This window comes from Poecilia reticulata, chromosome 11, assembly GCF_904066995.2.
Source record: "Poecilia reticulata chromosome 11, P_reticulata-male-v2, whole genome shotgun sequence".
Classification (NCBI taxonomy): Eukaryota; Metazoa; Chordata; class Actinopteri; order Cyprinodontiformes; family Poeciliidae; genus Poecilia; species Poecilia reticulata.
Genome location: NC_088840.1, coordinates 16,711,189 through 16,735,397, shown reverse-complemented (window position 1 = coordinate 16,735,397; position 24,209 = coordinate 16,711,189). Strand labels below are relative to the sequence as shown.

Here is a 24,209-nt window from a genome sequence, read left to right as displayed (position 1 = left end):
TTGTAACCACTACTGGAGCTCTAGGCTCAAATATCTTTTAAAGTGGATGTCTTGGCCAGTACAAGTACTTATGTATTTAATTGCATGGGTATCTTTGAAACTAGACTGCGTTCTTCTGTCTTGCTATATTTATCTTCCTTTGTTTGTTTTTTTTGTTTGTTTTTTTTCCCTTCTTCTTCTTTAGTTTTTTTTTTCCGGTTACTTCCTCTAATCAGCATTTCTCTAGACATGTAGCATATTTTCCGACTCCGTTCCTGAGTTTGTATACGTTTTCATGTCAAACTGTCGGCTAAAATGGCTAAAGTTACAGTATGTGTAAAGCGGACCAGCTTTTTTAACCAGTCTGCAGCTGTATTTTGTATGTTTATTAACCAAATGTCAGATATAAGAAGTCTGTGTGTTTTCTGAGCTTTTTATAACCTTTACATAGCAGTCTGGCTCTCCCCCCTGTCTCTTCATCTGTCTTTCTTCCTCTTTTTTTTCCCACCGCCAACACAGTGAGCTATGGAGTAGTTGAAGGTAAAACTACCCGCCTCTCTCATAATATCCCAATGAAATACGTTTGTAGTGTTTTCTTTTTCCAGGCCCTAAATGGATGTTAAAAGTGTGCTGCGTTTTCAGATTTTCATATTGCTTAATGAAGCCACTAAGATTTATTGATGCTGAAATAGTGCATTTGTCTGGGAATCGCTCTCAATATTTCTTTTTTTCCACAGTTGGAGCCTGGAAAATAGTATTTTATATGTTTTATATGCGGGTTCTGGTCATTTCGGTCCTTCGCCAGTTTGGGTTTTGCATGTTTCCTACCTGAATTTATCAGGTACAAAGTGTGGGACGGATGTGCACCAGCCATGTGTCAGTTCAGACCCACTTTGGGTACATTTCGTACCTGCTTTAAAAACATTGTTCAGTAGTCTGGAAATTGGGTCGTCTGATTATACTAATAACATCCACCAGCAGGAGGTTGCTAAGAACTACCTTGGTTTGGTCAAGGTAGTTCTTAGCAACTACCTTGCTAAGGTAGTTGCTTAGCAACTACCTAGCACCTACCTTGCTAAGGTAGTTGCTAAGCATATTTTATGCTCATCAACGTAACTTTTGTGACTGGTCTCTTCTCTGATTTTTGTAAAGTTTTAATGGGCTAATACTGATCTTTAGCTGAAACTTTCTAAACTGAGATTTTCTAAAACTGCTATGATGCTAAATGCATCAGGTTTCTGTTCTTTGCCCAGCCTTCCTGTTACCTGCTTGGAGTCTTGCTCTCTCACACTACGAATTGCAGACATGGCTCGTTGCGAAAAACATCTGCATTTCCTATCTAAAATAGATTATGTCAGTTATTGCATTGAGTTTGACTCCTGAAAATGACGGTGTATTCCCGTAACATATCAAAATGTACAGACACTCAGTACAGTCAGTGGGTATGAACTGGTTGGCATGTGGGTACAAAGTGGGCTTTTTGGGTAACATTGTGGTACTGATTGGGGAAGGAGCGAACTGATCAGGTGCCGTTTTAAACTGAGTTTGTTTCCTGTGTTTTTGGAGGCGATCCGGCTGAATTTCCCAATGAGAGCCAGTCCATGAAAAAAATCAAAATCACAATTTGAGAACATCGAGTCTCTTCAGACTTCAAGAAGTGATGTAATTGCATTGTGTTTGTGTTGTTTGGTGGTTTGGTTCTCATTGCTCCATCGTTTGGTCAAATGTCTTTATTTATGATTTGTGGTTGTGTCAGTTTTCTGTGGCTTCTTTCATGTTTGAAGCAATATTCATTTCTCGTAGCAGTATGGATTAATTGCTGTAAATCTTGTAAGCAGGAATGTATTTTGGCACTTTTCAAGCTGTGCTGTTTTGTCTTTGAAGTTACAAAAGCAACATCTTCTGAGCCAGCGCATTGCGAAATATTTGCCTCACAACATCCTGATTGTTCGGTTTTCTGCCATCCCGCCAGACAGCTTGACCTTTACAGAAGCAGAACTTAAATGTCAGCTGTAGTTCGAATGTCGAGGATCGTGGTTTTAGTCGCAAACCTTAATAGTTTCCTTTGGATATTATTGGTATTGTAAAAAGACAGAGACCAGAGTAAGTACAGCACATCTGTTTCAGTCAGAGGAAAATTACATTTGAGTTTGTTTTCAAACTGCTTTCACTTCAAAGCACTCCAAGGGTATTATCTACTCTGCATGAAGAATTTCTAATGATGATGGAGGTGGTTTGGTTTGCATGTTTTAGAACATTTGTTTGAGATTTCCTCAGTCTGTGATGCGAACAAAGTTTGCACTTCTGGTAAAAGAGTCAGGAGACCTGCCAAAACGTTTGCTGATTACTACCAGTGGGTACGTTTTTTTTTTTGTTGTTTTACCTCAGAGGACAACAGAAACGTTTCATCATTTTATAATACTGGGAAAGTTGTTCATTTTAAATGTGATAGCCTTGTTTTTTTGTGTGTTTTTTAAAAAATGCTTTCTTTGCTCTTTTCTCATGTTCCCCTCTCAGCACGGGATTATGAGATCCAGAGAGACAGGATAGATTTGGGTCGCTGCATCGGAGAGGGTCAGTTTGGCGACGTTCACCAAGGAGTCTACAGCTGCCCAGTATGTTGAAACGTACACATGCAAACGGTCAAACATTGTTGAATAAACATTAACGTCTCTAAAACCACAACGCTCTTTGTTTGAATTAAATGAAGAGGCAGAAGCAAATATGAACAATTACATTGTTGAAGCTTAACGTTAGTCTGTTTTAGCCAGTTCAAAACTGGTTTGAGTTTTTTGGACTCTTTGGAACATCCAGCTGCGTTGGAGTCGGACTTTTAAACGAAACCATCCTCGCTCAGGTGATTTAGTTAGAATGATGATCCAGGAAACCTCCGAGGAGGAATTTGATCAAATAGAAGATGCCGGAGAGAGTCTGTTTCTGAATCCACGAGGTGGAATGATAAAGACGAAGGACTACATCTGAGTTCTTCGACATCATTTCAGTTCAACAGCCAAACTTTTGAAACCCATTTTGTTTGTTTTTTCCCCCAATTATGCCGGGATTTTGTTTATGGATACAAAAAGTGTGTCACTTTCTTCAATTTGGCAAGGAAGATAGATATCTTCACATACCTACACTATGTAGGTATGTGAAGATATCTACACTATGTAGGTATCTTCACATACCTACACTATGTAACATTGCACAATTTTAGGAAATTGTGCAATTTCCTAAAATTGCACAATTTTAGGAAATTTTAGATTTCCTTAAATTGTGCAACCCTTATTAGATGCAATCCATACTAAATTGAAACTTAAAACATCAGCTGTTTATTGTGTGATCATTCCACCTGGAAAGTGAAAGGTTAAAAAAGTCTTTCAGCCATAAATTAATACAATATTCGTGCTGATAAGGGGTCGTCTGTCGTGTGTCATTATGCACATACTTAACATCAAAAACGTTTCTATCCTGTGTATTAAATGCCAGAAAAGTCAACTTTATTTTTGATTTACAACTAAAACAATTTCTCCCTCCTCACCTCAATTTGCATTTACAACTTTAAAGGATCTGCTGTGTTTTACAAGCAGGTCTCTACTTTTTTGTTTCTGTTCTCTTTTCTCAAATATAAAATATTTCCCAAACCTCAATTTCATAATCCATCAATGCCTACACAATCGTTAAGTGACGCTCGTGTTTTTCAATCTGCTATGTTGCGTTCTGTGCGTTCCTCAGGACAAGCCGCCTCTGCCTGTTGCCATCAAAACCTGCAAAAACTGCACCACAGACAGCGTCAGAGAGAAGTTCCTTCAAGAAGCCTGTAACGCCGCTTTGCGTTTCTTCATTTCCTCACTGTTTCCTTGCAGAGGTGCTCACTCTCTCTGTTTTCCAGTAACGATGCGTCAGTTCGACCACCCTCACATCGTTAAACTGATCGGCGTGATCACAGAGAACCCGGTGTGGATCATCATGGAGCTCTGCACGCTCGGAGAGGTGCGACGCGGACTGCGCGTTTAAGAGCGCTTTGTCACATTTTCCTCCGTCGATTTGCATAAACGTGCGTTTATGCTTCTCTCTGTGCTTGTTTGTGTGTGTGTGTGTGTGTGTGTGTGTGTGTGTGTGTGTGTGTGTGTGTGTGTGTGTGTGTGTGTGTGTGTGTGTGTGTGTGTGTGTGTAGCTGCGGTCGTTCCTTCAGGTGAAGAAGTACAGCCTGGACTTGGCCACCCTCATTCTGTTTTCCTACCAGCTCAGCACAGCGCTGGCCTACCTGGAGAGCAAACGCTTTGTGCACAGGTACAGCCATCTAAACTTTTAAAAAAGTATTTTACTTCTTGAAAAACTAAAATCACATAAAACGACAATGGGCCCCCCCACCCCCAACATTAAAATAAGAAAACAAAGTCATATATATGTACATATATACATTTTAAATCATGGAAGATCCATAATTGCATCTTGACTCGTTAAAAGATTGGCATTTAGTTTGAAAATTCTTTTGGGTTTGATTACAAAAAACTCCCCAAAAAACCTATTTTTAGTAATAAGAACCAGATTTAGATGTGTTCCTCCTATTCTCTATAAAATTAGAAAATGCAAAAAAAATGTTCTTGTTAAACAATTTTGTGCTCTGCCTAACATTTTATGTTGTAAGATGTACATTTTTTCCTAAAAATATAAAAAGTCTCTAGTTAAATATAATAATTGAATAAAGTTACAAACTTAAGTTGCTCATTCAGTCAGATCTTAAATTATTATCACAATGTCATTTATAATAAATCTGTGTAATGTTTCTAATTTGAGGATTCAAAGCTGAACACAGATGTTGTGTGTTGTAGAGATATTGCGGCGCGTAATGTGTTGGTCTCCTCTGTGGACTGCGTGATGCTCGGAGACTTTGGTCTGTCTCGATACATGGAGGACAGCTCTTACTACAAAGGTAATGGCATGTCCAACCATAATGAGGAGTAAATTCATCAAAGTTTTCATTGTACCATCACACACGTGAGATGTTTTCTATACTGGCTTTTAGTTGCTCCACTAAGCAAAGAAGAGCTGAGATCAGTCTGGTTTAGTTGGAATAGCTTTTCTTTAGCCTGTACTTTTCTACCATCTAGTGGTGACATTAGGGAACTGCAGTTCCTCCTTTAACCGACGTTATCGTTGATTCTCGGTGAGGTTCTGAGTATATTAACGATCGCATGTTTGTGTCTCAGCTTCTAAAGGTAAACTTCCTATTAAATGGATGGCACCAGAATCTATCAACTTCAGGAGATTCACCTCTGCTAGTGACGTTTGGATGTTTGGTGGGTTCATCTGATGTTACTCTGACAATTTACTCTCAAAGATTTGCCTTTCTCTTTATTTTTCCTATTTCTTTCCCGCTTCATTCTCTACCTTCCTTTATTCTTTTTAATTCATGTTTCATAATTTAAGTAGTAGTTTTCCTTTAAATCTACAGCAGCATTCATACAATTAATATAACAGAACATTTTGACTTTGTTTTTAAAGAGTTTAGTTGCATTTCTGATGTGTTCCAGTTATGATTGCGTCTCTAAACACACATCTTAGATGAGGTTGCACACTAAAAACTGCTGTGTTTTCCCCCTGCAGGAGTGTGCATGTGGGAGATTTTAATGTACGGCATCAAGCCGTTCCAGGGGGTGAAGAACAACGACGTGATTGGCAGGATAGAGAACGGGGAGCGGCTGGCCATGCCTCCCCAGTGTCCGCCCACCCTCTACAGCCTGATGACCAAATGTTGGTCGTACGACCCCAGCAAGAGGCCACGCTTCACTGAACTCAAAACACAACTCAGGTGACATGTTTTTTTGTGTGTGAAGCTTACAGGGAATACTGCTCTTTTTTCCCCCAATACAGCAGGTTTAAATTGGACCAAAGAAGTTTTCAGATGCCTCTTGTTAACTAGTTTGTTTCTAATTTCCTAGGAACAAACTAGGATGGTGATGCCATCAAGTTCCTCACAAATTTAGAGGGCAAACAATTTATTTTGAGATGCTTTCTTTCACTTTTAGTCCAGTTTTATTTAAAATTGTTACTTTTATGATATGTGGTAACAGTTATTTTGGTGGAGTGGATCTTCTCTTCTTCTGGACTCTCAGTCCAGATGGAAATGGCGCCTCCCTGAGGCGTGGTGTTTACATTTTTTTACTTACTTTTCTGCCTTATGTTTGGTTCACAGTGTAGTTAAAAGAGGCCCAAATCTGAGCTTTTTGTCCCATCTGACCTAAAGCTGATTTTTTTCTTCAGTTCTGACCCAGAACACTTTCATTTTTGGCCATAAATTAGATGCATGTCAGATTTATTTATTGAAGGTTCAAGATGGAGGTTTTGTATCATTAATTACTTTTCCAAAAATACCTGGAATCAAAAATCTCTCAGTAGATTATCCAGACTGTAAACAACTCCCCCTGTACTATTAAATGTTTGGGTGTGATTAATTAATTGTTCTTTAATTTCAGCCTTTGTCTTAATATTGACTTTTTTTTGCTGACATTTGCAAGCAGGACTCTAGATTTCAATTGTAATAAACAGCAACTTACATTTTAATCAACTACAAAAATGCATAATTGCAAATGTGTGTGAGTCATTCAGAAAGTGAAGTCAAAGTGCTGGAGGTGAGGGCAGTTTTTATGTTTTAGCTTTCTGATCGAGTCTTTTAGTACTTATCTGGAACCACTCTTGAGCCGTATGTTTTGTGTAATTCGTTAGTGAATAAATGCGAGCAGGCTGAGTTGATTTGAACTGCAGGAATAAAACACATAAATAAATATGTGTGCTGTTATTCTTCTCATGATTTTTGCAGTGTTATACTGAAAGAGGAGAAGGGTATACAAGAGGAGAGGCTGAGGGAGGAGATGAGGAGGCAGGTCACCGTTTCCTGGGACTCTGGAGGTTCAGATGAAGCTCCACCAAAAGTAAGACTTTACTGACACCTTGGCCTTCCTTTTTCCTCTCTTCTGCTACTACTTCCTATTTCTCTGAGGCATTTGAACACGATGACAAACTCCAGCCTGCTGGTATCTTTCTGTCTTTAGCCCAGTCGACCAGGCTATCCCAGTCCTCGCGTCAGTGAAAGCTTCTTTTCCAACCACTTCCAGGTAAACCAAACCAGGCTCACACTAAAAATAAAGCTTTTAATAAGTAATACAATGCTGCTTGAATTGGACACAAATCTGTTAAGTTATTACTGTTTATCTGCTGTTGTGCTTTGCAACTTAAAATGTGTGCAAAGCCCTCGAAAAACGGTTGCTGTTGAAATTTGGTGACCCTAAGAAGCCGTTCTTTGCTGCACTTTAATAGCACAGCATGAGATTTGAACATTTGTTTTTTTTACATCTTGACTTGTTTTTATCATTTTGTCTTTTCTTGACATAAAGATCAACTCACATCAACCTCACCTGAGCAAGGAAAAAAGCTATTTGCTGTCCTAAAAGTTGACGTCCACACAGTGCAAGAAAGAAATATCAGGGTTGCCAAGACTGAAAGTGATAAAAAATAAACTTTAAATATGTTTGGAACTACAAATAAAATTAATGAAATATTTTAATCATAATTATGCTATTTCTGAACCTTCACTACATAAATCACTTATGTATATTATCAATTTTAAGCATAAGACAGTTATCAGAGGCTCACAAATAAATGTAGGGATTTATTTATATTTATTTCTGAGAAAAAAGCACATCAGTTTGCATACATACTGTTGAGATGTGAAGGTGTCTGGCTGAGGGGCTGTTACCCCTGGATTGACACTGATCGGTGTGACTCTGTGCTGTATGGGTCAAAACAAAGAGAAACGGGGGGGAGCAATGAGTTCTCTCAATCCTCTCCTCGTGAACGGAGCAGACGGAAGGCATTTCCTGTTGTGCTAAAAGCTGCTCACACATGGCCACGCAGACACAAATCAAAACCACCGTTTTGTCTCTGGCAAAATAACAACTCTCAATCTTATTTTTGTAAAGAATCTGAGGATATACTTAGCTACATACAAGTCTACAGTCTTCAATTGTTTTAAAGGCGACTTATTATAATTACTTAAACAGATTAGGATAGGTCTTTGGGCTACATAAAACATGTTCAGTGCATTTTTTGCCCCAAATAAATCGTTCTTAGATAATAAGATTTTATTCTGCTTAGTTCTGCCTATATTGAGCTCCTTCCCACTGGAGCTGTTTTAGGGCGTCTTGTCACTTTAAATCCAAATAAGCTGTGTCTGGCCAAGCCGCCCCTCAAACCCAGCATTTATACTCCCGCGTGAAAATGGCTGCAAAGATATGCACATTTACACAACCATGCGTCTTTGAAAAGCATTAATAGAGCCTCCTGCACAACCAACAAGAATGCAGCAAGTGGTTTTGGAGATGGCATGTCAACAACAAAACACTTGTGTTGTCCAGCAGCCATTCTGCAGTGAATACAGCAGTAAAACCAGCTGGACAAACATGCTGGAGCTCAGCTATGGTTTCTAGGTAACAGGCTACTCTTAGAAATGGCTTGTTTTCCAGTCACCAAAAAACATGAACTTATTGCCAAAAATCAGTAGGATGTTTTTTTTTCTTTTTCTTTTTTTTTTAGAAATGGAAGAACAAAAAAGTGCAGAAGCCCCCCAGCCGATTTCATCCATCCATTAACTTTACAGCAACCGCTCCTCCTGAGCCAGCAGTGGGCAGACAGACGACTGCAAATGCTGAGTTTCTTTATGCCTAAAAGAGAACATTGTTCACACAATGAAACGAAACATTTCCTGTCTCTTCCTGCCTCCAGCCGTCGCCTGGTGGAGTCGGAGGAGTAGGAGGCAGCTATTCCTCTTCTGATTCGTGGAATCAGCTCAGACCTGAACATGCACCACTGTGGAACCCAACTATGGAGGTAAAATTGAGCTGCTGATTTCATCTATCAATAGCGACAGAAGTCATTGTTTTTTTGTTGGTTTTTTCAGTCTGCAGATTATCCTTAAAAAGTCTTAAATTCATGTATCTAAAAATTAAGGCCTTCATATGTCTTCAATTCCCCTGTATCTAGAGTTTCTGTGGTCTTGAATTTGATTCAAGGGGGCAATTAAATTGGCTTTAAATCTGGGCAAAAAGATTTCAATCCGTTTTGAAAGTCTTAAATCTGACTTGCTGAAACATGCAGATATCTTGGTCTTACACAGTTCTAAGTGCTGCATTACAGTATTGCTTTTAGCACGAGGGTTAATTGAACATTTACATATAATTTGATTCTATAAAAGTTGCTTGAACCTTTTACCAGAACTTAAATCTCCCATTTTATGTCTTATTTATGTCATTATCTTGGAATATTAAATGCCACTTTGGAACACCGCAGCATGCGCAGCTCTTTGCTCGTTCTCCTTTTCAGTAGCTGCCTGTGAAATCAAAGCTGACCATAGCTTCTTTTTTCTGGTTTTCTCTCCAGGAGAGACTGGATGTGAACCAGGCTCTGATGGAGGAGACGCTGATAAAGCAGCAGCAGGAAATGGAGGAAGACCGGCGGTGGCTGGAGCAGAAGGAGAGCCACATGGTAATGAAACTCACACAGAAAGCAGAGTGAGAGTTTGTGATCATAGTCGTTTATTTTTCACGGCAAGAATTCAACACATTACCCAGACAAGCATCAGGAAATAAGTTACATGAGCTTTGATTTTCACATTTGTTATTCAGATTAGAAATTGTGACACACTGTGTTTGTTCACACACCTAGTGGGATGTTAAAGAGATAAAACAGAAAACAATGCAAGACACCAGATGAATGAGTTTGGTTATAAAACAACATCTCTCCGAGAATCGGTTCTTTATGAAGTGGTAACGATGTCAGAAGAAAGTCCTGTTCATATATCAATGATGGGATGGGTTCATGTCAAAGGATATCAGTGATAGAATGGTCTAGTTAAAGCCCTAAATCTGTTACGAGCTACGAGCTAGTTTGCAAAGGAGAGGAAGGAAAGTTTCGGTCTCCAGGTCAGACTTCGGTCCTTGACGGCCACCGTCCTGTGACCTGTGGACACATCTCTGCTCCGACACCTGGATCAAACGAAGGGCTGAAAACCAGGCTAACAGGCCAAGGAGGAAACTCAGCCTCTGGATTTGTGTGCGTTGAAGAGATTTATCCAAAAGTTGGCCTATTACATACGGTCCCCGTTAAAGTAAAAGCTCGTTGTGATCACAAACTGTGGCATTCGCTGGCAAAAGAATCGACCAGAAAGATTCAGAAGCAAAACAAAACCACACAAAATAAGGATCCACTTTATCTGCAGAGATTTGTGCCGGCTGTTTTTGCCAGAAGAGCTCCAAAATATCTTTTTCAGATCGCTAACCTGGCTCTGGTTTTGATTTATCTCATCAGACAGTAAAACCATCCGAAAAGCAGCCAAAAAAAACGATCTTTTAACAGCTCTGTTTTTCTACTCTCCTCGTTTCTTCTCTCGACTTGATTGGCTGTCCTTCGGGTTTTCAGCCAGACGTAGGTGGGCCTGAATGACAGAAGGCTCGTGTCCTTTCCCTCCGTCTGTCATTTTTCACCCTGACTTCACATGTATTCGACCTGCACTTCATGTCTCAATTAAATTGATTGTCACTCAAAGCAGGTCAAAACTTTGGTATTTAATTTATCTGTGGTTTCCTTTTCTACAGTTTGAAAAGCATGTTTTTATACCTCACGTGTTGGAAAGAAGGCTCGTCTTCAAGCCTTAAAGTATCCAGAAAACACCGACCGTTACTAAACCATAAACCCAACTGCAGAGAGCAGACTTTTTTTTCTTTTTTTTACGTACATTAACTTTGGATTCTTTTCACTGGGCCTGTCTGAAATTTAATTTGGACTTTCTTCCATTTATTTAGAAACAAATGAGATTAGCTTTCGGATGCTGTTTAACTCATGCTAAAGCAAAATAACAAACAAATAAAAACATTGCATAAAGATCTCAATGTGTTTCTTGTGTCCTTGTTTTCTGTGCTACATCCATTCATTGAGTTCTTCTGTCCTTCCTTTTTTGTCCTGACTGTAGATCTGAGCCTGTGTATGAAGGTGCTGCCTTATTTCAGGGGCATGTTCTGTTGTTTTTTCCCATTTTGAACAGAGAATAAGTGTGTTTCTAGCCTAATTAGACATGGAGGCAGAGCTGATAAATGACGCTTTTCAACTACTTTAAGTTGATTGAAGTACAAACTACAAAATCCTTCACTAATATTTATGCTAATGTTGAAAAAATATTCCCTAAAGTAGGTTATTTTTCCCCAAACAGAATAGATTTGCTGAAATTAAAGATTGGATTTTTATTTATTTTTTCTTAAGTCTGGAAAATGTTTACTTTAAGGCATTTACCTCAATTTACCAGAGGTGTCTTTGATTGTTTTATAATTGTTCGTGTGGATTGTGGATTTTTGATCTCATGGAATAACGATGTTTGATGTAAAAGTAAAGAATATGTGGCAAAAGTGACACAAGGAAGAGCAAAGAGTGAAAAGCAGAAACGCAAAGAGACACGTAAAGTGTGAGAAGAGGACAGAGGGAGGGAAGAAGGAAGTGGGATTGGCGGCGGCAGCGCAGAGGGAGGAATGAGGGAGATTCAGGGGGATGGAAAGAGTGTGAGGGAGAGAGAGAGGGAGGAACAGCTGAAGGAGAGAGAAAGAGAGTGATGCAGTTGGATCGTTTCTTTTCCAGGATTTTGTCTCTGCGTTTCAGTGGAACTTTTCGTTCTCTGGAAAAAAAAACGAAAAAAAAACTTTCTCCATCTCTTCTTTCCCCTCTGACTCAGTTTTTCTTTCTCTCTTCATTTATTTTCTCTGTCTTCCAACCCCTCTTGTGTTTTATGCTTCCTTTTTTTTTGTCTTCATCCTTCTTTCTCTGACACTTTTTGTTCCCGTCCCAACTCTTCTTTCGATGGCCTCTTCGTTCGGTCGACCGTCTTCTTCGCGCTGTGTTTTGTCAGGATGCATCTCTTCAAGGCGTGCTTCACCAAAACGGTACTGAGGCAGAGAGAAGAGGAGCCCGTCTCTCTGACCGCAGATTTTATTTTGGAAATAGGAGATGCTGTAGCCGCCGTCGTTACTGGATCTCGTAACGCTGACATTGCCCTCGGTTTTGCAGCTACCTGTTGAGATATGCTGCTTTCTGCTGCTTGGTTTGGATTTCAAAGCTGCTGATCAGAATATTTAAACGTGTGCACCTTCTTTTCAAAAATGACATTAAAGCAGAGAGCTTGCTTTTTTTTTTACATTTTTTTATTGAAATTCATAAAACGTTGCATTATTTCTGCTGTTTTAGCCAGTGCATGCTCAGTTTGAGTGTTTCTTTCTACAGAAACCAGAGTCCAGGAACAGCAGAGGAAGCATCGACAGAGAAGACGGCACTCTGCAGACACCGGTCAGTCCAAAACATTATCTGTACGAAAGCTACCAAGGTCTGCGCTGTTATTAGAGCAGCAGGTCAAACGGGCGATGTGGATTTGCAGGAGAAAGAGAGAAGTGAGGGAAACGGGGAACGCTTTCATTCATGGGAAACAGAAAACAGACAGCAGGGCAAGCAGAGAAAGTATTTCTGTCTGTGTGCTGCGAAGGGCACTGCCTACATACCAGCCGCCTAACCACAGAGCGCCATGGGAACGTTAAATCCAGAAAGACGGCGTGTTTATAACTCTGAATCTGCTCTTTGAATGTCTCATTTCACTTGAAAAGTAGTAAGCTGACTCTGTTAGAAACATGAAACTGTTTCCTAACACTAAGCTCTGTGTGTGTGTGTGTGCGTGTGTGTGTGCGTGCGTGCGTGCGTGCGTGTGTGTGTCTGAACAGGGAGGAAGTCCACATATCTACCAGCCTGTCGGGAAACCAGGTACATACAAAGATTCATTCCAGTCTGAAACGTTCTGATTCATGAGCATAAAGTCAAACCTGCTCTAAATTTAGTGTAAAATAACAAAATCTGTTGAATGTAACACTCTTACTGCTGCTCTATCGTTATTGCGTTTTATATACCCTTTGTTATAAAGATCATCTTTAAGTTATAATCTTTTTCATCTTGAGTGCATTATTGTTAATTATTTGCTTCCTCAAAATCCTCCATGTCAAATCAAGTCGAGAAATGTGTGGATGAATTAACCTGGAACGATTTAATGAACGGTGCATGAAAAACGACATGAATGTGCATGAATATATGCATGGATAAATGAGTCTATACCTGCATGAGTACATTAGTGAATTAACAAATGGGTGAATGAATGAATAAAGGAATGATGGAATTACTAGATGGTTTGAGACTTTAAAGAATGACTGGATGTCACTCGCATGCATGCAAAACTGAATGGATGTTGGAATCAAAAATTGGATGAACGTATGACAAATAAATTGATGGATGGATGCATGAATGATCTGAATCACTTAAGCTAGAACATAAAGAGAAATTCAACATAAACCAAGATGAAACACAAATATGAAAATAAAAAAAGCCAGAGAATCTGTTAAAGTGAAAAATAATGACACTATTAATGGACTTTTAATGCCCGTTTTAATGGAACTTTGCATTAAAAGTGTCACATTTTACCGAATGACACTTCTTGACAATAGTCGTAAACATCATGGCAGGTGTGATGTCAATAAAGTGTTACCACAGTTCTTTATAAATACACAAATACTTGTGCTGCACAATATGCAGCTTTCTCTGTTAACATGGGCAGTTTAAGCTGAGGGATATTTTTGAAACATGTAGCTGTGATAAGTGAGACTGAGGCTGTGTCTCTGCAGAACATGTAGCCCCTCCCAAGAAGCCGCCCCGCCCCGGAGCTCACCTCCCCAACCTGGCCAACCTGAGCCCAGTGGACAGCTACAACGACGGAGTCAAGGTACGCACGAACGCAAAAATACGTTTGGGGGGGGGAAATAAGATCCAGATTATATACATTTTTTTCTTCTGAATTAATTGAAACGTTTTGTGTAAATACTTGACATTATGCTTTGCCTTGTCATGCTTACCTTTGGTTGGCTTTGGCCCTAATATGCTTTCCTTTTTCTCTCCTCTCTCTTAACTCTTCTCCTTCTCTTCAAACCTTTTTCTACTCATTTCTCTCATCTTTTTTTTTCCTTGTCTCATGTTCCTTTGCATCCTTTCACTCATTGAATCACACAACTACTTGCTTATTTTGTTTTTCGCACCATTCACTCTGCAATCCCTTCCAACTTTTCTGCACTCAAACACACCTTCATAACTGCCCATAGCCGTGGAGGGTAAGCAGATCTGTATGTGTGTGTGTGTGTGTGTGTGTGTTACCATTCTAGAGTTAGTTAGCTGATGGTTACCATCACCTAACTTCTTAACAGGTGATAGTAATTTCTACACCAGAGGCAAATTAAAAGAGCAGGACAGAAAACATTTAATTTTAATTTCATTAAACCTTTGAAAGCAGCATGTTAATCTACTGCTGAGATTATTGGTGTTTCCTACTTTTAAGATTTGCAGATTTTCTGTCTTTGTAATATAATATTTAGAATGTAAGTTTAAAAATCACTTCATTGCAGGTTGTGCCATCTGAACTGGTCCAAATTAACACCTCATGTACTTTTCACTCTGTAGAAATTCCATCTAGTCGTCACACTTAGAGCATGTTGAATAATGTTTTTTAAACTCATTTGCACGCGCTGCCACCCAGTGTTGAGTCTCCTGTACTGCAGCCACGTACTCTGACCATAGCAGTCGACAGCTGCGGGGGTTTTAAACATTTAGCTCTTTCTTCTTAGAGGATCTAAGCATTTGCAAGAAAAACTAACTTAATCTATTTGCTGACGTGTTGACGAGTCCGTGCTCACGCTGTGACCGACCGTTCCAGCTGCAGCCCCAGGAGATCAGCCCACCCCCCACTGCCAACCTGGACCGCTCGAACGACAAAGTGTACGAGAATGTGACGGGGCTGGTCAAAGCCGTGATTGAAATGTCCAACAGGATCCAGCCTGCTGCTCCAGAGGAGTACGTCCCCATGGTCAAGGTAATGACCGGCCATCGACGCGGTCCATTCAGCTTAAATAAAACATTCGAAAGTGAAACCCCATCGAACGCGGATGTTTGATTTGGCAGGATGTCGGTCTGGCTCTGAGGACTCTCCTGGCAACGGTGGATGAAACGATTCCTGTGCTGCCAGCCAGCACACACAGAGAGGTATCCGCCCAGAGACGAAGCACGAGTTACCATGACAACCTGTAACCATATGCAGATCATTCATGACTGAGCTTGACCAGAAACAGTCTCTACTGTATGTTTGTACCACTTGAGATTTTTCTGCATTTTGTCATCGTTCATTCAGTCACAGACCTTAAGATATTTGGAAATGTTCCAAAAAAGTGTGGAGTGCATGTGAATTCAACCCCATTTAGATTGACGCTCCTAAATGAAATCCAGCACTTTCAGAAGTCACTTTATTAGTAAATGAGTCCAGATATGTGTAGTTTAATTTCAGTATAATTCTTTAAACATTTCTGATGTTTGTTAGTGACCAAACAGCATCAATGAAGACCAACAAACACAATGTCAGGGAGAAAGTTGTGGAAAAGTTTAAAGCAGGTTTAAGTTGTAAAACTAAGTCCTGAGCCTTAAGAAAGCACAAGTGGCAAAACTTCTAAATGACACAAAAAAAATACAGTTTTTGGCTACATGTGTCAGAAGACTAACCTTCCACGTTTAAATGGACATAAATAACTGGAATGTACAACCAAATAAAACTGCATCGCTACTCGGAAATATTCTGATAGGATTTGGCTCAGTTGGAATTAAATTGTTACCCAGATGAGAGGGGCAGTTCTTCACGATTGATACTCTGAATACATTTCGATCAGATGAAGGAATTAAGTAAAGGTGTGAGAGCTAAAATACAGGCAGTTCCTAAAGAAAACCTAAGTGAGGTTTTATTTTGAGGAGAAGTTCCCCTTTCAGTAGGACTTCCACTGAAAATCCCAACAAAATACATTGAAGTTTCTGTTTGTTATGTCACCAAATGTTCAGAAGCTCAGATTGGATTCATACTTTAAGGCTGTTTGAGCAGGCAGGCCACTCCCGCTACTTAACATCCGTGCACTTTTCGCTCCGGCAGATTGAAATGGCCCAAAAGCTGCTGAATTCTGACTTGGCCGAATTAATATCAAAGATGAAGCTGGCGCAACAATACGTCATGACGAGGTGAGGACCCGCGCGGCGCAAATGTTTCACTCACTCAAGATGCTGTTTTACAGATTATCTAAGTTGTGTTTGTTCTGGACAGTTTACAAAAGGACTACAAGAAACAGATGCTAATGGCAGCTCACGCGCTGGCGGTCGACGCCAAGAACCTGCTGGACGTCATCGACCAGTCGCGACTCAAGATGATCAGCCAGATCCGCCCGCAGTAGTCCTGGATCCAGGCGTGGAGGCCAAGCGGGCCGTTCGTTGGATATCTGCGACGGATAGATGAAAACAAGGGACAGATGTGTGGACGGCAGACATGACTGAAACAATCAACCCTCATTTTCTCCTCTGAACAACAGCCACAGCTTTCCTTCTTTCTGGAAACACTCGCGTTTTGGTCCATTTTTTTGTATTTTCTACATTGTTTGCTCATGTATCCAGAGAAAACACTATCACCGATCAGAAAACTTACGAAAGCAAAGAAAAACAAAGGATTTGAAGGACGTCACAACAAAAAAAGTGGAACTGAAGCCATGTTGAAAGGGACAATGAAGATGTTTTGTAATATTTTAAATGTGCTTTTGTAACTATATTGCTGTTATCTGCCTTGATTATTGCAGTATGTCCGTTAGACCTCCAGTCTTCCTTTTGAACAATATATGAGTAAATATTTACAGCAGAGCTGCCCGCTAAAGTCATGACATCTCATTTCCCCCGCCTCTACAGATCGCTTTATCTCAGGTGGCATGACAGATGGTTTGTTTTTCTTTTTTTATAGCAACAGTTTTTTTTTTCTTAGCGGGAAAAAAAATCGAAAACTGCTACCTTACACTGTTTAACTTAACATAAATATTAATATACAAAGAGAAGGTTTATATTTAACATAAATCTGAGTTATGAACTGTAGGAGGCTGAGGGCGGAGCGGAGGGGACAGACAGAGAAGAGACTTTAGGACTTCCTGAGCCACATCAGCCATTTGACCGACTAGGACCGCGTCATCATTAAGAATTTCAAACAAACTAAAATGATCTACAGTCCTCTTAATAACATGAAGTATGCATCGTTAAATCAATGAATTACTGTTCTCTCTCTCTTTTTTTTTTTTTTTTTATGTAGCAGAAATGTTTCCAGTTTTGGAGAAACTGCTTTTCTCAACGTGAATCATTGTTGTTATAACTGGCTACAGAGCTTAACTAAAAATACGATGTTGTAAAAAGAAAATTCCCCCCATGGTTGTCCTGTTTCTCTCCCTCTCCACACAGGAGTTGCTTTTTGTCTCTTTCTCTTATTTTGCATCTTTATGTCTCTGTTACCTGTCCAATTCTCTAGTTCCTCCTTCCTCATTTCTTCCCTCTCCCCTGTGCTGAGCAGTTTTCTCAGGAAGGAGACACTTGTATAGTTGCTAAACCAAGCAAATAAAACACTATTATTATTATTATTATTATTACGAAGCATTGCCAGTTGTCTTCATTTTGCAGCTCAACCATCAGAACACCGTTTGTTTAATTTATTGAAACCGCATTTAGCGCTTGTCAAAGCATTTCAATTGAGGTTAGGTTTGAGCTTTGACTGGGCCATTGCACCACTTTATTCACCCGTCTGTTGCAGATGTACCGCTGCGTTTTGGATCGTTGTCGGCCGTAACCCAGTTTGAGTTGGACTCGGCAACTACAAAATGTGCAAGTCAGCTTTGGTTTAAGTCGACCTGTTTTTCAAGCTAACAATAAAACCTCCTTTGCTTCTATTTTGCACCCGAATACGAACTATTTTGTAGCCACATGCTTTAGTTTTCTTGGACGTTCAGCTTTGTCATAAATTATTGAGAGAAAAGTCATTATTACACCCTATCGTCACTGACTGCGCTCACTGCGCTGTGTGGATGAGCTGACTTATGAAATAAGGCTCTAATCAAACTGAAATGGCTATAAGCCACTTTTTTCTCTGGCAGCTGAGACAAGGTAGGAAGTGCTTTTTTGAATCATGTAACCCAAAGACTTCACAGTCGCCTCTGAGGAGATTAACAAAATTTACTTTGAGCAATCGGTCCCAAAAAGCAGAAATTAACGACCCCAAGGTGGGTACGAATTGACGAATTGTTACAAGATGTACCTTGGCAGATGGTAATATTTTATTCTTGGAAAATAAATATCTTGTCCCATGGCGGCAAAACAAACCCAGATGACCTTTCCTCCTTCTGTGAAGGTTCTTATGGGGTGTGTTAAGATTACTGTATAGCTGATGCAGATGATCTTAAACAAAAGTGTTTGTTTAAATGAAATAACAGTTTAAAAGTATTTGTTTTTGATAGAACTCTTAAATGTCTTCATCTAGAATTCACCCAAAGGCGAGAGATTTTAAGAAGACGTTATGGGACAAAATTAACATTTTTGGGTAATCAAACACACTATCGCTACAGTGGAGCCTGATACTGGCAGCTTCATACTCCAGAACTGGTTTTCATCCATCAGTCTTTGAAGACTTGGAGACGAAGAGAGGAAAACAAGTCACTGAAATAACTGACTGACTTAGCTTGAGCTTTTGTAGGGAAGAATGGAGGAAAAACTGCAGCGATGTGATTGAGACGTTGCCAAGCAGGCGCATTCTCCACTTAATATCTGCATGGGCTTATGCAAAACTTTAAATTTACTTGAAATTATTTTGCAAAACTCCCATTTTCATTTTGATACTGAACGTGTTTTTATTTTTTGCACGTTCTGGTACATCGTGCAACATTAGCGAAGCACCTCCAAGGCTGAAGGTAAGTTCTGGATGTTTATCTCAAAAACTTTCGGACATCCAAACATGTTTTTGTTTCTATTTGTATTTAAAGCTAACCCAAATGATTAGCTTACCGTCTGTTTATTAATTTGCTAATTATGGCTGCTAAGTACAAGGAAAATAAGAGAACTGCTGACGAACCGCGAATGAAACAAAATAAAATTGTTGGTTTATAGCGAGCCTATAAAGTAACAATGTATATCCCTGAAAGAAATGCAATTACCAGAAATTATGATTTTGTTAATAATACTTTCATTTGTGAGTTTTCCACCGCTTGGAATACTGTTTTATGACAGCGTTAGCTTACTTTATCTGAAGGGGTGGGTGGCAGACGCTTATATTTTCAACGTGTTAGGATTTTCAGTGGTTAAAATGCGCGTTATATTGTCATATATGGAGTGAAAATAGTCCCAAAATATCTGTGCGTGCGTAAAAGGATTTGTGCGTGTGCGGAAGAGGAAAGTATGTAGACGATATTTTCTTCGATGTAACAAACAAAAGCATGTTTCCGCCCGGTTTCGAACCGGGGACCTTTCGCGTGTGAGGCGAACGTGATAACCACTACACTACGGAAACTCACGATGTGTTACATTGAGGTGGGTAAGCATTTTCTATTCTGGTCAATGATTTCAACATTACAGCACATATGTTTATTACTCAAATTATTCACACAAGTCGAGTCAGAATACTAAAACTAAATGCGTAACATTCTCGTTCATAATTTGGGCCATATTTGAACAGAAACCTCGGTTTGGTGTCTTCGGTGAAGGTCAACAGTGACATCTGGTGGCAGACTGGCATTACAGCAATTCTTTTTAACATTCAGTTCGAAATGTGTGCAGCTGAACTCCACATTTTCCTACGTTTTTTAAATTACACAACATAAGGTTGTGGCTTTACTGTGTTTAGCAGCGAACCTAGTAGGGTGTTTACAGCTGGGTTACATGCTTTACCTGTCAGGAATGAACTATGATACTCCTACTATCTGCAGAGGTGCATGTGTGATGTATTAAAGTCCACAACCATGAACCAATTTATTGCAAAGCATTTTTTCCCTATCAGTGTCAAGTTTTGTTACTGTCTGCACTTTAGATCCTTTTACAGTTTCAATTATTACCACGGCACTTACAGAACCTTAATAATGCATCAACCCAATAAATAAATAACAGACACCAACAGAGCAAGCAAGCAGACGATATACAGATTTTTTATACTTTTATTGTGTTTGCTTAAAAAACAGCCATTTTAATCAAAGAGACCAAAGCCCATGTCGTCGTCTGACTCCTCGGACTCTTCCTTCTTCTCCTCTTTCTTCTCCTCCTCTTTAGCTGCGGAGATGAATATTAAAAGTTTAGAGACATTGCAGAATCTACACTGAAGATTTTTCAGTCATATGCAAAAGTATAACTTATAACCCTTTTGGAGAGACGCCGTTTTGGAATTAAATCGCATTCAAATTGTGGAAAAGTACATGAATGTGACCACATCCGTAATCTAAAAAGAAAACGTTGAGGTCGTTTACCTGGGGCATCACCACCAGCTGGAGCAGCTCCAGCAGCAGGCGCGCCAGCAGGGGCGCCTCCTCCTCCGGCTCCGACGTTGCAGATCAGACTGCCGATGTCGATGCTGGACAAAGCCTGCAATGACAGAGTTCAAAGTTACTTCATTTATCCAGCTCTTTGTCAATCAAAAGTCCCAGCAGTTAATCTTAAAATAAATATCACCACTATCTACTTTTTGGCAGCCACTGGATTTGATTCTAAATTTCCCAGATTCAATTCTGACGCATCAATGAAAAGTTCAGAAGATGTTTTCATTCTGCCAAGCTTTAGAGATGATAAAGTCAATTGCATGAGGAAAAGCTAAACTATCCATTGTCGTTTGCTGAAAGTTATGATCTTACATAATTTCTATGTGCTGCGTTCTTACCTTGGCAAACAGACTTGGCCAGAATGGCTCCACAGTGACTCCAGCAGCCTTGATCAGAGCATTCAGCTTGTCCTCCTGGACACAGAAAATAGAAACATTTTCCATTTGTATTACTGAGAAACCCAATAAAAGCTTTATGTGGGGTTGTACACATCAACAACATAAAACCACTTGATGACCTACGACCTGATTTAGTCCTAAATTCTTAAATAGAAAGTAACTAGACATCCGTTTGTGCTTCATCCCTGCAATCAACAGCCAGTTAAACCTTTAGTTCAACAAAAATATGTTCAATGTACCTTAAGAGGAATCATTTTTTTAATCATAACAGGCGGTAAATGTAGACCTCATCTAACATCTGAGCTGTCTCATCTATCCCAATAAAATTTTAACAATTTAAAGTTAAATTTTAGCACAGAATACAACTAGAATGACTTTATTTCAAGGTAGTGTTCTCAGTCGCTGCTGTTTTTAATAGCAGAAACAAACCAAGCCTAAAGAACCTTCACTAGTCAATTAACTAATACTATTCTAGGCATCAAGACAGTCATAAAAGAAAATATGACGAAAATTTAAGGGTAACATGTGGGTTGAATTAAATGAAATCATCCCATTGGTATTTGCTTTGGGTCACTACTATTCAAACTTTTCAATATAAACCAATAATCTTAACTTGCCGTTTTAATAAAATTATTGATACCGTGTAAATCACCCGTCTCGTCAGGTCACGTGTAGTTACACACCATCCTATCCCACAGCCATGTTATGACAGCAGCTCAGCAGGTATTCAGAAAATCTTTTTAGCTGAGGTATTAGCTTCATTTATTGAAACCAAGAAGGCAAATTCACATTTTTGATTTCACCGGTACTTGCTATTGCCTTAAAGACATATTCAGAGACTTCCAACTCTTTCAGCTTCGTGAAATACATAAAACTGACTGCAGTTGCTGTCAAAACAAACTTTTTTCTTCCAAAAAGACCAACTGTATATTTCCCGAAGTTCCCCTTTGAGGGACAATAAAGGCTATTTCTATTCTAATGATAGCTACAAGCATGCCGCCATATTGGCGGCTGTTTACAAGCCTCCAGGTCTACTTTCATCATGTAGTTATCGGCCTCTTGTATTTAAGAGTCTCTATGTCAACGCTAACTTAAATTGTATATGATATTACTTATGTAACCCAACAACCGACACACCGTTACTAATGGGCCACTAGCAGATAGAGCCCCGGCTGTCGGGGGAACTCTGTCCGGGAGACTTACGGTGACGGTGACTTCATCGTCGTGGAGGATCAGAGCGGAGTAAATGCAGGCGAGCTCGGACACAGAGGCCATTGTAGATGTTGGATTTTAAAGTAGTGAGTTCGGATGCCTAAATTTGACGGTGCTAGTCGCCGGATTGGGGGCCTTAGCTTCTGATGAAGAACCAAGCACTTTAGGCACGTTAACGTTCCTACAGCGGAAAAGGAAAGGCAGAGGGCGGGATTTCAATATATATACGTCTGTTTGCGTGGCGATGACGCAATCACGCACATAACGTAAATCCGCTTTCCTGTCGGACTCAAAACGATTTTCTAGTTTTGACATTTTTACTAGTGAATCTGTTTATTAAAGTGTTTAAAACTAATTGTATAATTTATTCTACTCACATTCACATTTTGTAGTGGTTATAATTAATGCCTCAAAATGTTTATTTTAATTTTCGATAGATCATAGATGGAGCTAAATACAGGGAAATCCTGGAAGGAAATCTATTAGAGGCTGTGAAAAAGTTTGGGATCGAGGCTCAGCTTCTGAGAGGACGGGTTTTTAACAAATATGCATCAGTAATTTTTTTCAGTTTTTAATTAAAGTTTCAAAGACATTTACTACTTTCCTCTGACATCACTTATTATCTCTGTTTGTGTTGGCTTTTGACAATTTAAAGTTGCAATTTTTTTTTTCAATTTTATTTTTATTCAGAAACATTCTAGATTTTCTTCCTGAATTAAGTAAAAACAGTTTTAGTTTTTTTTTCTGTTAGACTTTATGCTTCTATTGTATTCCTGAACAGAATTGTTTCATACTCATGTGGATTGCTCAAAAATGAGTGAAGCAGCAAAAGTCCAAAGAAAAAAACTTTGTTACGCCTTCAGAAACTCTAAAATGCTACTGATCCACAGTACAAAATATATTCTAAAATCTGTCTGATGAAAAGGAAGAAAATGACCATGAAAGCTTCAAAATGTATGAATATTTAAGTAAACATGTATTAACAAAAGGTAATTGCATAATAAATACTGATATCTTAATGCAGGGGTGCCCAAACTTTTTGAGAGCAAGATCTACTTTTTCTCTCACCAGCCGCCTGAGATCTACCTCACGACACAAAGACATAAAAATTGCAAATTATATGTGAATATACATCAGTTATAGCAGAAATAATAAAGTGACAGAAAACCTAATCCAGTTTCTTCCTCAGTGAGATTCTGACACTGGGAGCTGGTTACTGGTTTCTGGTCTCTGGTTACTGGTTTCTCAGTCAGAAGCTGGTTGCAAACCTGACGCCAGCAGGTGTCAGTCAGTCAGTCATGGTGGATCTGAAATTTGATTTTTGTCAATATGAGAAACTACAGACTGATTGGAGGAACCAAAGAGCCCAGTAAGGGTAAAGGCAAATCTTCTGAAGTCGGGATATAATTAATTTAATTTCACATTATTATCGCGGTAGAATTTGTTAAAACTTAATGAAATATATTTGTCCTATTTGACGTTTATTGTGACGTAAGCTCACAAACGAACGAGGTAATTAGTCCAATTTTGTCGTTTATTGAATGTTCAGAAACTACAGCAGGTGTGATGAGCCACAGCAAAGGTTAAAAAAAAAAAGGTAAAACAACCCGAACAGACTATCAACTGGAAACATCTCCTACCTTTTTACTCTCGGTCTCTGTCGTTTAAGCACAGCCGTTGCCGTGGCAACCGCCTGCGCCCCGCAAGCCGAGCTAAGATTATATTAACAACATTCAGTCCGTTACGATATCAGGTTTCCAGGCTTGATGTTTATTTCTGATTCTTAATAAGCCTCATGAACACAGCGGTGGTTGAGTAGCTAATTTAAACTCCTGCTCTGCTCTCAGTCGGTCTTTGAGTCGCTTTTCTTGTTTTTTAATGGAACCGAAACGCACTGAATTGCGCAACACCTTGTTGAAACAATAATTACTGAGATTATTAATTTTAACATGTTTCGTTGACTTTTTATAATTATTCTTTTTTAATGAAGCGACAAACGTTCAGGATCTTAGTGAATATTTTGGATAAGCCTGCAAAGGAGGAGGTCCTGGACTCAGCGTCCTGGCGGCGTTCAGTTTGTCACCTGCTGCCG

At 39.4% G+C, this 24,209-nt stretch overlaps 2 protein-coding genes and 1 non-coding gene across 17 annotated transcripts in view; 1 reads left to right on the top strand and 2 right to left on the bottom strand.

Annotated features, from left to right (window-relative positions):
* The window catches only part of ptk2aa (protein tyrosine kinase 2aa), a 64,673-nt gene extending 47,100 nt beyond the window's left edge, over nucleotides 1-17,573 (top strand). For 9 of the 15 annotated variants that reach the window (XM_081612166.1, XM_081612165.1, XM_081612159.1 and 6 more), the window contains 19 exons: nucleotides 499-519; nucleotides 2,497-2,594; nucleotides 3,712-3,796; nucleotides 3,869-3,969; nucleotides 4,154-4,269; nucleotides 4,812-4,912; nucleotides 5,190-5,279; nucleotides 5,587-5,791; nucleotides 6,800-6,911; nucleotides 7,032-7,094; nucleotides 8,761-8,865; nucleotides 9,415-9,519; nucleotides 12,298-12,360; nucleotides 12,786-12,825; nucleotides 13,734-13,831; nucleotides 14,813-14,968; nucleotides 15,058-15,138; nucleotides 16,067-16,152; nucleotides 16,235-17,573. In XM_081612166.1, coding sequence (XP_081468292.1) covers nucleotides 499-519; nucleotides 2,497-2,594; nucleotides 3,712-3,796; nucleotides 3,869-3,969; nucleotides 4,154-4,269; nucleotides 4,812-4,912; nucleotides 5,190-5,279; nucleotides 5,587-5,791; nucleotides 6,800-6,911; nucleotides 7,032-7,094; nucleotides 8,761-8,865; nucleotides 9,415-9,519; nucleotides 12,298-12,360; nucleotides 12,786-12,825; nucleotides 13,734-13,831; nucleotides 14,813-14,968; nucleotides 15,058-15,138; nucleotides 16,067-16,152; nucleotides 16,235-16,361 — 1,853 coding nt within the window. In that variant the 3' untranslated portion in view covers nucleotides 16,362-17,573. Of the gene's footprint in view, nucleotides 1-498; nucleotides 520-2,496; nucleotides 2,595-3,711; nucleotides 3,797-3,868; nucleotides 3,970-4,153; nucleotides 4,270-4,811; nucleotides 4,913-5,189; nucleotides 5,280-5,586; nucleotides 5,792-6,799; nucleotides 6,912-7,031; nucleotides 7,095-8,571; nucleotides 8,731-8,760; nucleotides 8,866-9,414; nucleotides 9,520-12,297; nucleotides 12,361-12,785; nucleotides 12,826-13,733; nucleotides 13,832-14,812; nucleotides 14,969-15,057; nucleotides 15,139-16,066; nucleotides 16,153-16,234 lie in introns of those variants that run through there. The other 6 variants (XM_081612160.1, XM_008422137.3, XM_081612164.1 and 3 more) reach the window with 2 other exon arrangements.
* Nucleotides 17,574-19,419: 1,846 nt separating this feature from the next.
* On the bottom strand, nucleotides 19,420-19,492 carry trnav-cac (transfer RNA valine (anticodon CAC)). The gene has a single exon. It is a non-coding gene; the product is annotated as a tRNA-Val (tRNA).
* Nucleotides 19,493-20,114: 622 nt separating this feature from the next.
* On the bottom strand, nucleotides 20,115-22,331 carry rplp1 (ribosomal protein lateral stalk subunit P1). Its single transcript, XM_008422127.3, has 4 exons — nucleotides 22,109-22,331; nucleotides 20,846-20,920; nucleotides 20,439-20,553; nucleotides 20,115-20,244 (listed from the first exon to the last, which is right to left on the bottom strand). The coding sequence occupies exons 1-4, from the start codon at nucleotides 22,178-22,180 to the stop codon at nucleotides 20,162-20,164; spliced, it is 345 nt and encodes a 114-aa protein (XP_008420349.1). The 5' UTR covers nucleotides 22,181-22,331; the 3' UTR covers nucleotides 20,115-20,161.
* Between the last annotated feature and the right edge of the window lie 1,878 nt (nucleotides 22,332-24,209).

What these genes read in the sequence shown, in the direction of transcription:
- rplp1 (XM_008422127.3), bottom strand. Translation starts at nt 22,180, where the DNA reads ATGGCCTCTGTGTCCGAGCTCGCCTGCATTTACTCCGCTCTGATCCTC. An exon ending in GGCCAAGTCTGTTTGCCAAG is followed by an intron (nt 20,554 to 20,845) that starts GTAAGAACGCAG and finishes CTGTCATTGCAG; the next exon opens with GCTTTGTCCAGCATCGACAT. An exon ending in AGCTGGTGGTGATGCCCCAG is followed by an intron (nt 20,245 to 20,438) that starts GTAAACGACCTC and finishes TCATCTCCGCAG; the next exon opens with CTAAAGAGGAGGAGAAGAAA.